The 17,101-nt window shown below is 35.9% G+C and overlaps 1 protein-coding gene across 2 annotated transcripts in view; it reads right to left on the bottom strand.

The window, feature by feature from the left end:
- Positions 1-17,101, bottom strand: part of SMYD3 (SET and MYND domain containing 3) — a 390,515-nt gene that overhangs the window by 48,481 nt on the left and 324,933 nt on the right. For both annotated transcript variants that reach the window (XM_064648641.1, XM_064648642.1), the window contains 2 exons: positions 3,646-3,733; positions 261-435 (listed from right to left, as the gene is read on the bottom strand). In XM_064648641.1, coding sequence (XP_064504711.1) covers positions 261-435; positions 3,646-3,733 — 263 coding nt within the window. The remainder of the gene's footprint in view (positions 1-260; positions 436-3,645; positions 3,734-17,101) is intronic.

Raw genomic sequence — 17,101 nt, 5'->3', positions numbered from 1 at the left:
GAGCATCTGAGCACATAAAACAGCAAGGAGCTAATAATCAGTTATTATTATAGTTCCTGTTATCATTCTATTTCCTCACAGCCTGACTGTGAAAGCAGAATGGAAGTTCTGCCTCATTCATTAACCTAGAAAGCAATGCAAGATGTACACAAGAAATAAAAAGAGTAAGAAGAATTGAGATGAAGCACAGTCTTTGTTTTTAATGAGACAGCTAGCTCTCCCCCATCTTTGGAACCAGTTGAACCAATTACATCTCTTACCTGTATGGTTCCAGAGTCCTGAGGCCATAACACAATGCTTCTTCCCAGGATTCAAGGTTAATACAGGCATCCATGGCACAGTCAAGCATTTTCAGCTGATAGATATTTGTGTCTGGTAGGTGACCCATGTTACTGCTCAAGAGATTCTGGCATCTTGCCAGAACATGCTTCCACTCTGTTATTGGCCTTAGTTAAAGAAATATATTTAATCAAACAAAAATACAAGTTCTAAATGCTCTTTAGTAAGGTGTAAGAGCTACAAAGCATTAAAATAGAAAAGCTGCCACCATTTCAGACTCTGCTACAATTCTTGAAAACACACTTGAACGCAGAAGTGGTAGCTTAGGTAACTATGTTTTGCTTACATCTAGCAAAACAATTTCTAAAGAAGGCAGTATTTTAGCAAAAAATGGTAAAAGAAAGATGACAAATTGCAAAGATATTTTAATACACAATAACATTTCAAATAACTTTTATTTAGGTGCTGAAACATTATTTACGTAAGATACTCCTCCAAATCTTACAGCCAAGGGCAAGAGCCCATGGAAATGCATCTTAAAAAATGTTTCAGTGGCTAAAAAAAGAAAATTATGGTTTTATATATTAAATAATGATACATTCTTTTAAGCTGACCAAGATTTTTTTAAATTCTCATTAAATTAGAACCTTTTCTTGAAATTAAATAATTTTCTTTCTCCTTGAAACAATTATAAAGAGCATTGTGGATTTTTTTCATGTACAGCTGCATGTTTCATGCATGAGAAAGAAAAACATAGTTTTATGTCTGACTAGTTGAAGACTAATGAACTAGGCAGTACAGAAGATTTTCACCTCCAATGTAACAAGAAGATTTTTTTTGTGAGTTTGGAATAGAGGAAAAGTAACCTGGGGCTTGCATTCACTTTATTTGGATATTCCTTACTACAAAACACTTATTTCCATTACATTCTACACTGATTCAACTTCTGTGTGGACCAGATTCTTCTCTCTCTGACCACATCTAAGCTGAACACTTAAGAATTTTCAGTTTTAAAATGAGTACTGTCATCTGTGACTGCACTCATGGGAGTCCCAGAATGCAAGCTGTCTAAACACCAAAAAGACACCACACACATCAATAAGAACAAATGAAATAAAGAAAAAATTAGACTGATAGTAAGAGAAGTAATAACATTGATTGTATCACAGTCCTTTCCATACAATCAGTTCAAGGAAGTCCAGCAGTTATCTTCACAACATTACTGAAAGTACTATTCACACTAATCCAAGGATGAGTTTAAAGTGTACAATGTGAACCTGTGATGAAGTAATTAGTCCTTCTTGAACATGGGAATATTTACCCACTTAAATTTAAGAATGTGACCACTACGTGGCTGGGCCAGGATTTATAGCATGGTTGTTACAAGGCTAAACTAATTATTTGTGAATTGCTCTCATGCCCTTGGATTGAAAGAACCATATAAGGGAAGGAATGTGTTATTATAATTGCACCTTAACCTTTATATCTCTGGCAAACATCCATGTATTCTTTACAACCGATTAAGGGCAGACAAACAGAAGAGTGGGGGATATTATTTCCACTTGATACAATTTTTGTAGAAAGTACAAAGCACTGACATTTTTGAAAGATTACCATTTTAGCTGATGCATAGTCTGCCTGCTCTTACTTCTTGTTATTCTGCTTTGTTCACTGACTAGCATCTAATAACAGATGTGCTTTATAACAAAACCTGTTGGGACCAAATTTGTAGGTATGTAAATTACAACTTAGAAAACTCTCTGTCAGCTGCAACAGGACAAAAGAGAAGCTGCCTATCCTGTATCTGTCCAAGACTAGAGGAGGACTGCCTCAAGCAGACGCTCTCTAACTGTAGATTTAGCATTACAACGCTTTATCAGTTATAATCAGTAAGTCAGATTGTGGGAGTCACAAACTTTTTCAACTGTAGAAACTGTTGGTTTAATTTGCTAAAAAAAATGACATTTGCAGAAACTAATAAGTATGTGCCTCAGTCAGCCAGAAAGGTTTTCTACTCATTATTGGCAGGTGGGCAAAAGTCAAGTTCCCTCTTCAGGTACTGCACTTGCCAATGCATGTCAATTAGCACTGGTATTGTGGTGCAATGGAAGGGAAGATGACATATTTCAAATAGCCCATGACTGAGAACAGAAGCTGAACAGACAACAAGAACAGATTTTTTTCAACCAGTCCTGATACTTTTTACTATGATGTATTTGATTAATTTTTAAGTATCAGTTAAATCAGTAATCTTAATTAAAGACCTTAGTAAATTTAATTAGGTGCAATTTCTCCTGCAATTAAATATAGGAACATTAAATAGGACCAGTATTGTGACTCCATAGTTTTGGTATAAAAAATATTGCAACTTAAGATTGCATACCTATAGTTTAACTTTCACGTTAAAACATAGCCCCTGAAATATAACTGAATGCCTGAAGGTCTATTTCAGTATTGTCTGTCTCAATCCAGTGACGACAGAGGAACTTTAGACAGACTAGAAACCATACAAAAATTAAAGTAAGATGAGATGAATGTTTCTCCTTTGCTCATGAATGAATCTGTCTGGATTAGAAATAAACAAACTCAGTTGTGTAGGTTTTTTTCTTTTTTGCACAATAAGAATTGTAATCACTTGTTTCCAGCCTGGAATAATACTATATAAACCTGCTTTTCATGCTGCCAAAAAGGAGTACTGGAAGATTAAATTCTCTCTAGGTTGAGAGAAAGCTCATGTTTCTAAAATGGTAAGACATCTTGCCACAATAAGCCAAGTTCACAGAAAAATTCCACTGAATAGACCAAGATAAGAGAGAGATCAGTATACCCATAGTATTCCAGTAAAAACCTCCATCTCTCTTCTGCTCATCTTTTCTTGGTTGTTGCTTTTCACTAATTTCTTTAATTGGATTGAATATCTATATGACAGCCATTAGGCTCCAGTTCTGTTTATTAGTGCAAGATCATCTCATTCAATTTGCTTAATTATAAATAATTATTATAACTTATTATAATGATTCTATAATGTCTGCTGTGAAAATAATTTAACAATCTTTTTTCTATTTAAAAGTGGATTTATATGAAGCAGTGCAATGGTAGAAATCCAAACTTGAATGAAAATATCCCTTTACATCCTAAGTAGCTACTATCCCTTCCATGAAGCAGTTCCAGTCCAGGTAATCAGAGACTATAGTAATACAATTATGAATAGTACCCATTTTAAACATCAAATGAATTAAAAACATTAAAATAAAAAGAATGAAAATGTAAGTAAATTAATCTCAAGAGATGAATTGTATACTAAGGGGCTTTCTAGATTATTTTCACAACTGAATGACAAACTGTGGCATGTCACTGAAAGGATACCTTCTTTTGATTTTGGATATCTCACTTTATTTACAGCGTCTTTGACTTCTTTCCAGGCATGCTCTTCACCGGCCAGTTTCTCAGAATCCTGGTTAATTGAAACAAATGCATTTAATGAGAAAAACAGTAAAATGAGAATATGTAGTAATGATGAAAAACAGGGTAAAAAGATTTCACTGCTAAAAGCTATTTGTAGAGACTATATTGCTATCATTTCACCTGGCAATCATACTCACCCTGTGTTTGGAAGTAAATGAGACGATCTAAAGAAAAATGAATGTAAACTTGGAAACATTAAATTCTCAAATGAGATATTAAGTTTGCAACAAAAACTATGATCAATCAGAAAAGAGAAATAATAGCATGGAATTTTACTATTAAAACACATTGAGAAGATCAAATTCTTTCAAAGGCCTTCTATCCAATACTTCACAGACTCTCAGGCATACTGTATAAAAGATTTAGCAAATAATTTTGATTAACTGTGTGGTGATTATAGAGTCTTTACAAAGAGTGGAAGGCTACTTTCATCCGTTACAGTTATGAACATGAGCTTACAGGAGAAGTAAATGACTCAGAAAAAGATGAACTTTGGTTTAATAACTCACTGCTATTTCTTCCCTATTCCATTGGATTCTACAAACAGCAATATTTCCCCATTGCTTTGTCATAAAGAAAGCAAAAATTATTAATGGCTACAGCAGTAAGGAGAAAGTTTCCCTTTTCAACTCTTTAGCAGTGACTAACTGCATCTTACGTAAACCACTTGGAACAAATTTATTAAAGCATCTACAGACACAGTTATGCATCTTAAGAGATTTCCAAAAGCATCTAGATATTCAATTTCCATTGCTATAGCTTTTAAATACCTCTAAAAATCTGGCCTGTAAGACACTGAAGTTCATTACCTATCTTTCCTTGTGAAAGGCCCTACTACTTCCAAAAGAGTTTTTTAAAGTGCAGAGTCTTGCAGGAATATTTTAGAAATACAGTCCTAAAAAGATCAACCCTCAGCAGGGGTGGAGGCCTGCATATGAACAGAGAAGGTGTATTAAAACCAAGCACTTTGTAACCAACAGATGCTCACTGGGCATCAGAGAAGTACTTCCACTGAAAATCCTGTAATCTGTAACTACCTAGAATTGCATAATTTTCTTATCCCACTGTTTCTTTTCAGAACAGAAAATATTTACAGTGAGAATCAGCACTTAGTTTCGGACTTAATTTGCAGTTTTGTCTTTCCATCTGCTTCATGAAACAGCAGACCTCTGTGTATTCCTGGGATGATTAAATCAAGATTAAACTGAGATTGTTCTCAGCTGCCCTACCATTCTGTAGGGCCTTACAAGGAGGGTGGTATGACCTCACTGCATTTTGAACATGTACTTCCTCTACAATCAGTTCTCTTATCAAAATAATCATCTGGAAATAATTTTGTGCAGAGATGAATTTGCCACCAGAAGCCATAAGGTGAATGTTAGGACAAACAAGCTCATATTGCAGAAATTTTGTCACCGGAGTTAATGTACCTACCTAGTCCTCTTACAGCTTTGCAAAAGATGTATGCTGAATCTCTTAGCATCCATGTAACCTCTACGAATTTCTATGAGACTACATCTACTTCTGAACACAGCCTGTTAACCTGTAGCAATGTCTCTAAAACGTCTTTGTGGATCAACTGCTGCTCACTGATTGATCAAAAAAAAAAATATCTCGCCTGTAAGATGCTAATAATGATGTCTGTGAAATTTTAGGTTTAAGGAGCTACCAAAACAGAAAAATTGTCTTAAGCTATCTTTTCTCACTGGCCCAGACATCATTCTCAGTGTTTCTCTAATATGGTGTAAGCCTAAAACCTCAGAAACATGGGAATTGAGAGAGATTTGTAAGTGAAAAAAGGAAAAAAACTACGCACCAAGGCCAATAACTGATGCATCATTAGGGCTCACTTCGCACACAGCAAGACTGATGGATGAATCAGACTAAAGTGTTCACTCACATGAGATTAATCTTCCTCTGTCTAGTGCAGCCTTTCGAAATGCTTTCCATTGTCTTCTAGCATTTCACTGACAACACAAAGCAGTGCAAGGCTGGAGTTTCCTCTAACCTTTAAACTAGTGCACAGGGTTAAGTCCACGCTGGCTTCATATCCAGGTAGAGAATACAGAGTGTCTGTTGGACGAGTAATCTCCCAGCCCTCTCTAGATTCACAGTCTTTATCCCTTTTGTAAGAGAGTTTAGGATGGAGGGAAGCTCTGGGGAGGATTTAAGTCATAGGTTTCAATGAGATGTTTCCTGTGTTCTCAAGATGAGGCATTTTGCAGATTGGCTGACGTAAGAACAAGGAAAAACATGGCTAGCTGGGCACTTCACACCTCTGTTCTTCATCAGATTTCCATCCACGAAAGAAGTCCAGTCCCTTCCTAAACACTAGTTCAAGACATGGAAGCTGCTTCCAAATAGGCAGCCAAGCAGGGGCTGCAAAACAACTAGGAGAGCCTGTCACCAGGAACAATTCTGCCTTGCAGCCTAATAAGCTCTTTCCAAGTAAGTTGTTTCTCTGCCTTGGACAGCACCTTGGAAGTCATGGCTATGTGATACGATTAAGCCGGCTAAAAATACAAAGTTGCCTTGGAGTTGGAATTATGAAAATAATTGAAGTGATAATTAGTTACACTGAACTGCTTAATTTAATTTAAGAGCATGACATTAACAACTACGGGATATACAGTTTTCCATGGAGTAACACCTATTCAAAGTATCACTTTTCAGAACATGTTCCCAGTCAAACCTCCAGGTGTGCAGACACAATAAAGGAATCACAGAATCACAGAGTATGCTTAGTTGGAAGAGACCCACAAGGATCATCAAGTCGAACCCTTAGCCCTGCACAGGACCATCCCTAAGAGTCACACCATGTACCTGGAAGAGACAGGGGTTTTTTTCATCTCTAGAAACGAAGAACACCAGCTGAAGAAAAGGAAGAGGCTTTTGAAAAAGAAGGAAGAGTTAGCAACTTTTACCTGACTATTTTCCTTATTTCTAACACTGACAGTAAACACAAGGGTTTGATCCTCAGAACAACAAAATATTTTTGTTTTGGTCCAAAAAATAATTAGACCAGATAATTTAGTCACAAAAATGCATGACAACCTTATGACAGCTGAAACTGGCATGCTTTATGGTTCAGTTTTTGCACATAGAAACGTGCTGGAGAAAACCAAGACTAGAAGCATTGAAAACTCTTGGGGAAAGCAGAAAAGACAGCTGCATCACATGCTTTTCTATGGCAAGAAGACACTGCAATACTCTTAACACAGGTACAAGCCATTCGAGGTAGAAGTGCCACTGGATCTGCTAGCTGAATCCATAATTCAGGGCACAAAGAAGACAAAAATTACTTATTTTGAACAATTATTCTGGATGGGAAAGGGTTCTAGTACCTGCTTTCCCCTTACTCCAAGCATCTGCAGAGAAAACTTGTTCATTAAAAGGTGAGTTAAGATGCAACAACAACATTTCAATTTCATCCCTCCATTCTTCCAATACTGTGGCAGGTGCTGCTACAGTTTTCTTGATAAAATACATCTGGGGATTCATCTCTTTACACTGAAGCTTTCTGGAAATCTCTGTGGACTACCTATCCCTGATTAATTAGATCTGTGCTTCTAATGCTCTAGACGAAAAAATTTCCAATTATATTCAATTCTTCTTGTAAAACAGGCCATAAGCTGAACTTCACACCTGACACTTTTCACCTTCACATCTTCTTGAATTTACAGTATGTAAAACATGAAGGCCCACCTACATAATTCCACCAGAGAAAATTCTGTCCTTGAAATCTTTTTGGCTCTTCAAGGTGGGCAAATACCAAATATTTTGTAAAGCAAAATCTTCCTGCCATAAAGAATCATACTTCCCCCCCCAAATTTCACTACTGAGAAAGTTTGCTCTATAAAGGATTCAATAATGAGATTAAATTTTTTTTAAAAATATTTGCTTGAATAGCATTATTTCTATAGATTTTAGATCAGAACAACATTAGTTGTTGTTTTTCTTTAGAATACTTCCAGCTTTCTTATCCAGTGATTCTCCACAGTTTAAAATTTGTAGCTACTTGTTGAAAACTTCTTTCAGGAGCCTGAGAATGGACATGATCAGCTCTGCGCAGTGCATCCTGTAAATACTCATAAAAATAGTTTGTCATACAATATGCCACTAAATGTCAATATTTGCTTTAAATATTACCATTTTGGTTCTGTTAGTGACACTTGTAAAAATGGAATTATAACCACTCATAACAAAGAATTAATGAAAGAGAGAGAAATAAGAAAACTGGAGGATATTTGATGAGGATTGCAATCTATTTAAAGAATGATCAAATATAAAATGTTCTGCTGTTCTCATTTGAAGTGATAGGAAGATTTATTACAAAGGCATCATCTCCTGAAACAAGTACAGACATCAACCACCACAGAAATAAGCATTTGAAACAATCACCTGTTCTATTCTCTACTATTCTTTTCCCATTTTCTTTCTAAGAATTAGTTCTTTCCCTACCTCTTCTGCTATTTAAATGTCCTGAACACATGCTATCCTTAAGGGAACTGTCCTTAAAAAGGAGTATAATCTTCAAACTACAAATAAATGTTTCCTTTCTGCTCCTTTACACTGCTACTCCTTCCCAGACTACTCTTCTGTTTCTTATACTTCCTAAGAGTGTTCCCTGTCTATTAATTTCAGGCACCACTGCTTTTATACACTCTTTTAGCAATCACTGTTCTTTCCTATCCCAGTATTTAAAATCTGGACTGCTAAAAGATTCCCACATGGACAGCATGTCCTCTGAGAGAAGGTATCCCTTGTACCAAAACAAGCACATGTCAACCAGTAAGCATCACTGCCCAGGACTGCTCATCTGTAATGCACTGCATCTCCAAAACTCTCATGAACATTGGAAAGATTGATTAAGGGCTCGTTGTTCTTTCACACTTAGGCTACAGGATAGAAAATAAAAAATGGATTTTCTGTCCTCTCTACAAAATTCATCTTTCTCCTTCTCCCAGATGGAAAGAAACAAGAGAGAAACAAGCCAAAGATCGTCCACAGTGAGGAACCATGAAGCTGTCCTCGCCTCCCTCCACAGAAGGGAGAAGTGCTGACTGGGAACTCCAAACAGTAAGCAACCCCTATATCTCTTTTTCCCCTTTTGAGCATTCCTCCTACTAGAAATACGTCCAAAGGCATCTTCACTCTGTGTCTATTTTCAGTATTCACGTATCCAGTCCCACATAGGCAGAAATAAGCAAAGCTTTGTAGGAGGTACTGGAGTTCCAGGCTGCCCTGAGAGAAGTAAAAATAAGGACTAAAGTTTTCCCTGACCAGTATCTTCTCTTAACCACCAGCAAAAGTCAGTTTTACAAGGGTAAAAACCTTTAAACTATAGTTCAAATTGAAATTAGCAGTCTAATATTGGGTATGATACTTTTGCAAGAGAGAAAAATCACACTAAATAATAATTTTAGTTTTTTCTGGACACAAAATCTATTACTATATAATGATAATCCTGTGAGAAAGCAGTACATAACTCTGTTCTTGTTCTCTGTTTTGTGGAAGCTTTAAAAATATCTTCAAAAAGGAAAGTTTTCTGAACTTCAATATTTTAACTCTTTAAAAGCTACAGATACCTCAAATACCTGAACATTTCATAGAAATTGCTGATCATTGCTTATGATTTGCTTAATTTCTAAAAACTTAAGTGGCAACTACAGATGTTAATCTGACAAAACAATTCTGACCAACTTGACAGGTTCAAATCAAAAGAGGTTTTCTTAGGTTTTTTTCCAAGAAAGTGTCGAGGAGCTCAAACACATTTAAATAAGGGCACGACATTTTAGAGCAGTTCTCTGATACATTATGCTCTGAAAGCATAAATAACAATTTTCTATTTCTGGTTCTATCTAAAAGTTCAGCAACTACTGAATGCATGTTTCTAGTAAACTCACTAACTCATTTTCTTATACTAGGCAGCAAAAGAAAAACATTAAATGAGTAAAGACATTGCAGATCTGAACTTTCACTTTCAGAAAGATGAAGAAAATGTTAGAAAATGTGATATGGAAGCTGTTATATTGCAGCTAGGCTAAATTTCTGACTTGAGTGCTTCAGAGCAAAGAGGGTATAAGGGCCTGATGGGCAATCACAGGGGCACAAAGCTACAGGCACAGAAAGAGAAAGGACACTTGAGTGCTTTCCTGAAATATCTGAAGTCATTTCCTATTTTCTGGATAAAGTTTAAACTCCAAATCAAAGACTCCTCATCTCTTATTATGAGAGCTGTGGCTTACAAAAGCCTATAGCTTCAGTTGGGGATTCACTCACCTTCACTCTTGTGAATGTACTTTGTTAAGAACCACATGTATGTGAAAACCTCAGTGCACAGAGCCCTGTCATGATTCCAGATCTACATACGATTTCTGAAGTTTTAAAAGTTCCCCTGCCCTTTTCCACGAAAAATAATGCCAGGTCCAAAAATGCCAGTTCAACTACTCTTTCCAAACCACATAAGATTGTCCTCACCAGGAGCTGAGTTGTCAGTAAAGAAGACCTTGTGTTTTCTGTCATATGGCTCTGAAGAGGGTGGGTGGGACACATGGCACATTCCAAAGCTACTCTGTTTGCAGACAAAAACAACGCTGTATTCCCTGTGAGGCTATTGGGAGGGGGTGAACCCAACTTTTGATCAAACTGAATTTGTACTTTCTGGTTTTGAATTCTGAAAGTAAAATAGGACACACTGCAGTTGGATGCCATATTGCATCTGTGCAGTACATTGCTCAGTATTAGGCAGGCTGCATTACCTCACATAATCGATATCATCTCTTCATAGGTTACTGATTCTAGTGTCTGGAAGTGCATAAGAATGGCACAGGCTAATAATACTCTAAATCATGTAGGTATTGGAAAATTTAACAGTTGTTCACACCATTCATGTTTAAGTGCTCTACTTAGGCATTAAAATCAAGATGAAGGTTTCCCCAGACCCTGCATACAAATAGTGCAAAAAGGCAAGCACTTTCACAGGGTATGAATAACCTTTCCTTAACATTATCCAACTTGGTTACACCATTATAATATTTACCCAGAAATTTGAAAAAGATATCAAAAACAGCTGTGGGAAATTTATTAAAATGAGATGCCTTCAATAAATAGATAATTAAGATCAGCAAGTCTATTTTAAGAAGTCATTTTAATTTAATAAAATTAAATGAGACTAAGATAAGTTTATCCCAATAACATCTTAGATTTAATTGAGACTTAAAGTATAAGGTAAGAGAAGCAACCAGACAAACAATTCTCCATCTCTTTGGTTGCAAGTCCATTATCTGTCAGGTTCACAAACTCAGATTTACACTGGAGCTGTCTGGGGTTCTGCTGAAATAAATCATAGCTCTAGATCCCCATTTCAGATGTTGAACATGTGTTCTATCTTTGTATTTACCAGGCAATTCCAGTTACTCTGTATTATTTACCTGTCCTAATAAATGTTTATTATTCTCTCAGTCTTTTTCATCCATTAACTTTACTGGCAATGATTTTGAAATTGCTTCCACTTCATTCATGAAAATGCTGGGTACACTAGAAACGGGGTTATTATGGACACACTTTGAAACTATCTGGTAAGCATTATATATAACTGATGATTACGGTGATTTAGTGTTTAAGTGTGTTGTCAGAAAAATCTTTAGAGTACATCATGTTTAGAGTGTATATATATAAATTCCTGTAGTAAGAGAAAATACACTGAAAAAGCTCAAAGTTTTCATTAGTCTTGACTATCACAGCCCAATGGAACTTCTTTGAGACCAATAATGATCAGAGATCAAGTCTTGTTATTATTAGAGCTTTTCTGTTTTACATCCACTCTTTGTGATAAAAATCTCAGCAAATAACATCACAGACAGTATTTTCTCTCTCAAAAAGCAGTATAAAAGGATGCTAGGCTACTTAGGAAGAAAATGAGATAGTATCTAAAGAGATCTGTCAAAATATAAATAAACAGGGCTAAGCAGCTAAACTACATCATATCATCTTGTTACCTGGAGCCTCTTCAAATGAAAGGCACATGTATTGAACACATTCTGAAATCATTTCAGTTAAGTGTTGGTCATCCTGGTCGCTGGCCAAAACATTTTCCATATGTATTTTCACAATGAGGTCCCTTAAATACTATTACTCTTTTTGGTGATAAAGGAGGCAAAATTACACAAGGGCTATCCTTGTGTCCCACACAGCTCAGGTTCCTGGGGATGAGTGACACTTTGCAGGCCCAGGACCTCAATGTCTACTCCCAGTCAAGATGACGGAAATTGCATGACCAACAGGACTGAGCTTTGTGTCTGTAACAGCGCTGCCATTATAAACCTCCCTTTTTAGGAGCTTAAAGCTGACTGCATAATTCCCATCCAAGCTGCAGAGGCTACAAGCAGAAATAAAAATTGATTGGATGATGGGAAAAGCAATAAACAAAAGTTCACTATTTATCAACTCATAAAAGCCAGAGGAAGGGAGGAAAAGCAAAGGAAACTACTTACAGCTTAGCATAAATGAAACAGGGCCTTATGCCAGATCACCCAAAAATTCCTGTCACATTTGTAATTCCACTGTAATTTCCAGCATCAGTCCAAAAATAAACCCTGTGGGTAATTCACTTACCTGGGGAAGGATACTGTTCAACCTAATCCCTAGCAACTGTGAAGCTGGTATTTCGCAAACTGTCTTAGTCATTACACATTTTTTAAAGCAATCTCTAGGTCTCTCTTACCACACAAACTGTCAGTTATATGGTAAATCTGCTTTATTTCTTAATTCTGCAACCTGTGGAGACATACAGTGTCACTGAGTGCATTTAGTGGCTCAAAATAGACATGTAGGTCCAAAATCCTCAGAATATTTAGGTATTCACAATGCATAATCCAATCCACATTCATCAGTGCATTGAAATATGCACTTAAGTTTAAAAGCATGTATAAATCCCATTAAAGTTAATACTTATGCAAATAACTAAACACTTAACACTAAGTAGAAGTGTAGTTACTTGTGTATCAAAGTTCAGTTTATGCTTCTGCGATTTGAAGAATTTGTGCCCATTGAATTATTGGTTCTAACTGAAGAGATACTGACATTAAGTTAGATATTTATTTTTCAACACTAATATCAAAACAATTTAATATCTTAATGCATAATATATCTCATGATAAAATTGTAGTTATAGTAATTATGTTTTTTAGCGTACACTGCAATGCAAAAAAACAGTATTTACTTCAGCATATGCTTTCTGAATGAATGAGTACAAAATACAGGAATTTGACTGTGTAGCAAAGTACATGCAACATGATTAAGATCATACACTGTTGATCAGTCTACTCTAAACCTTAAAATATTTAGTGCATCTCAAAAGTTAAAAGCGGCAATTCCTAGAGCACTGATACAAATTGATTGCCTAACTCACCAGCACGTTTCTTGAATATTCAGTGTCAATACTCAAATCTACACTCCAGTCTCCAAGTTTTTTAAAGTCATGAATAAAAATGGTTGAATTAATTTTTTACAACTGCAGCTCTTCCTCTAGAATTTTGCCAACAAATTTGACTGCCTACTATACGAGTATTAGTTTAATATAATCAAAGAAGAGGTTTGCAAATAGCTTTAGAAGATACTGTACAGTGTTTTAGTAACTTCAAGAACTTCTACTTTAGAGAATTATTATTGACTATCCTCTTACTAAAACCAATTTAAACCAGTAAAGGTTCTTCCAGCGTTTAAGGGAAGCAGTTAGAAGCATTCTATAAGGCAAATGTGTGCTTGAAACAGTTTCCATACCTTTCTAGCACTCTATTGTTCTGATTCAATAACATGGACATTTTAGTCATTGCCACAAAAAATAGAAAGAGAGTGGAAAGGACATTCTCAAAAATGTCATAATGTCATGGAAGCTATTATAAGACCCTTGAATATTTCTCAGGGCCTTTATTTACTGTTTGGATAGCTATCATGCAGCTGGTTCCTGTTGACTGCCACTGTTGTGAATATTTACATGCCTCAACAATCAATGGTGATCAGCCAAGGTGATTCAAAGCAAAGGGAGGTAGCCTACATCACAAAACATATACTGAAAGTTAGACGACTTACCTGAGAGCAACTGTTAAAGGGATCTGATGCAACAACATAATTTGGTGAGATATAATCTATATTGGATTTCTAATTTTCCAAAACAGTTCACAGTAGTAGTAATTTTTCCTCCTGATAAGTACTCTCCCCTACTTCACTCACTGATTAAAACCAGACAAACTGTTCTCCTAACATGTTTTTCCCAGTCAAGTGAATGAGTGTTACCCCTTTGACAAGCATGCTATCTCAAACCTTTCTTCTTAAAATATCTTTTGCAGGTCAGGGTTTGGGGTAGGGGAGAAGCAGGTCACTTCATATGGATCCCTACCTTCATTAACCAACTACAATTTACTAGTAACTGAACTTCACAGTATCTTTCTCCACTATACCATATGCCTATAGATTTAAACTACTGTATTTTTAGGCAGTAGCTGGAATTAAGTCAAAAGGTTTCAAAACTCAGAAGGATTTAAGTGATGCAAACTTAATAGAAAGTTATACACTAGAAATACTCTGAGAATAAAAATTGTCTAGATATTGTCAAAGGAAGTGCAGGAGCTTTAGTTTATATCCAACAGTTGTCAGCACTGACTAAGATAAAGATTCATACCATAAGCAATATGACACAGCAACATATGTTTCTTAATGACAGTGTTCAGATAAATCTTGGGCAGAACTGTGATACACTGTTTCACTACAGTCCCCAGTTCAAATCACTTTTTATGGCAAATCAACAGCTTTCATAAAATTCCCTGAGCAATCCTGTGGAAAATAGCAGGACATCCTACAACGGGTCATCAAATTATAAAGTCCTCTGCTGTAACTCATGTGGCTGGAGTAAATACAGCCTTTTCAAGCCTGATTTTCAAGTCTTTTAGAGAAAAGAAAGTTCCTATTCATGCCTTAGAATAAAGCTCACAAATACAAAATTTGTAACTACAGCTTTATGGCACTGTTGTCATATTAACTGAATTAATAGCAAGAAACTTGTATGACACACTGCTTATCATAGCAATTTTTCAATCCAAAGCATTCAGTCTGCAGTTTTACAGTCTCAAAAGTTATAGGCTTCCTTGTTATTCAAATGAGTTCATTCTTGCTTTAATAGGCCTCAGAGGATATTAGTTGGGCCTGCCACTGGTTTAAGCACTGAAGAGCATGATTCTGTCTTTCTCAACCTATGATGCTTCCTACAAATTCAGCCAGAGCCTCAAACTTTGAATTATTACACTGTCAAAAAGAAATTAGAATGAATTCATGATACCTGATGAACTTGCCACAGGGTCCTAAATCAGTCAATCAACCTTTGAAAAAGAAAATGAAATATAAAATTTGGCTTGCAAAGAGTGTTTGAAAGTTTAGAGGCAGCTGATAGGAAAGCCATCTTTCTTAATTTAATAAGCCTAGAGTGAAAGATGCATTTCCACAATGTGGCATGGGAAATGACAATGTGAGTCTTTGCAGTAAGTTTCATACTGAGATATACTAAAGAATAATTAATCCTTTTAATATAACTTGTATAATGGGCATTTCAGCATCTGTTTTATGGCAGGAGACATGAAATAGGGCTGCACATTACTTAACAGAGATCACAAAACAAATAGTAGCAAAAGAAAACAACCACCATCAGGTATTGCATGTGTAATATATTGCTCACTAAAGAGGCATATTTTCAAAATTGTCCCTGTATGTTCCACACATGTACCTATGCACATATACATATATGCACACAATATTGCTTTTCCCACTAAAACCTATGCTTGTCCAGTGTAGATACATGTCCACTTCATCACAAAAAGCAATTACAGTGAAATGGGTCACAGAATACACTGTTCTTCCAAGACAGACAGGCTAAGGAGATGGTTTAGTTCAAAGATTTAATGACAGGCAGATTACCAGGTTAAAATCTGGACTAGTAGATTAAACTTCCCCCAGATTTTTTTAACCTATCTTGGACCCATATGAAGTAAAACCATGATCATACTTCAGGGCCCTATGTGCACAAGTCTGCTTAACACAACCATTCATGATTCCTCTCCTCTCCTCTGATTGGAATTATCAGAAAACTAGGACAACAAACACAGCAATGAAGCTAATTTTACCAAGCATTTACACCTACTGTATATGTAGTATTTCATTCTAGTGATTTCCAGGCATTGAATGGACAGTAATTGATATCAGAAAAAATATACTGTAAGAAAGTTAAGATTTATTAGCACAATTTTTTGGCTGAGGAAAATAAAACAAAAACTGCTCAACATCATGAAGTATATAGTGTAAAATTAGGATGGCACTAAGAGCCAGAAATTTGGAGTATGAAGAAAGTTTATTCAGAATTTGAAGAGAAAGACACAGAATGCACTGATATGAAGGAGCATAATAGGAACTACAGTTGAAAAACTTTTATTCAGAATGAAAAAGGTTCCTCGGACTAGTTTTGGGTGATGTCTTCAAAAGGGAATGAGTTTGGAGATAACAAAAACTTTTGCTGAAATTACTTGAAGATGGTATATTGTGAAAAATTTCAGTGAGCTAATAAAATAGTGTCCTATTTCAAGTTAGTCACAATTTTGCTGATAAACAGTAGAGTCCTTTTCCATCTTGTTTTCTTCCTCTATGTTGACATGACTCAGATTGTTTGTTGACTTCACTGCTGTTATTATTTATAAAACTGGCAGTATCAGATACAGCTACACTGCTTTAGGTTTGTAGACTGTACAGAGTAAAAAGAATACTCATCCCAAAGATGAGAAAAAACATTGAAATGGAGCCAAATATATAGCATGCCAGCAAAGGCTGAAGTTATGGTCAACCCATATAATGTTAATGTCCTGCTTTGGACCTATAAAGGTAAATGGTAAAATTCTTTCCTTGTCAGAAAGGTATTTAGCTTACATACAGAGAATGAATGGGAGAAAGGTATTTCCACTCACTTTCTTTTCCTTGTTCTTTAAAATTCATAGCCCATTACTTAAAATACACACTTGGAAAGACAAAGATCTAAGCTTCCAATTTCTACCTGATTTGGAGAAGGAATCTAGAAAAAAGATACATTGTGCTTTCTGTATCCTGGACTCACCTGAAACTCACCTATCACTTGAAGCACTAACAGAATTGTGGGGTCCCCTACCCCTTGGGGTCTGCTCTTACACTGAGGATAAACTTTCATTCTAACTCTGATGAAGATATTATTTTGTCCAAAGTGGAAGACCTTCAACAGGAGAGATTCTTGTATCCAGAAAACAGAATACCAGTCAGTCCAGAAAACTGCAATTTAAAGTTGCAA

The sequence above is a fragment of the Pseudopipra pipra genome, chromosome 3, assembly GCF_036250125.1.
Source record: "Pseudopipra pipra isolate bDixPip1 chromosome 3, bDixPip1.hap1, whole genome shotgun sequence".
Classification (NCBI taxonomy): domain Eukaryota; kingdom Metazoa; phylum Chordata; class Aves; order Passeriformes; family Pipridae; genus Pseudopipra; species Pseudopipra pipra.
Note: the sequence above shows the minus strand (reverse complement) of the source record. Positions and strands in the feature narration are given on the sequence as shown.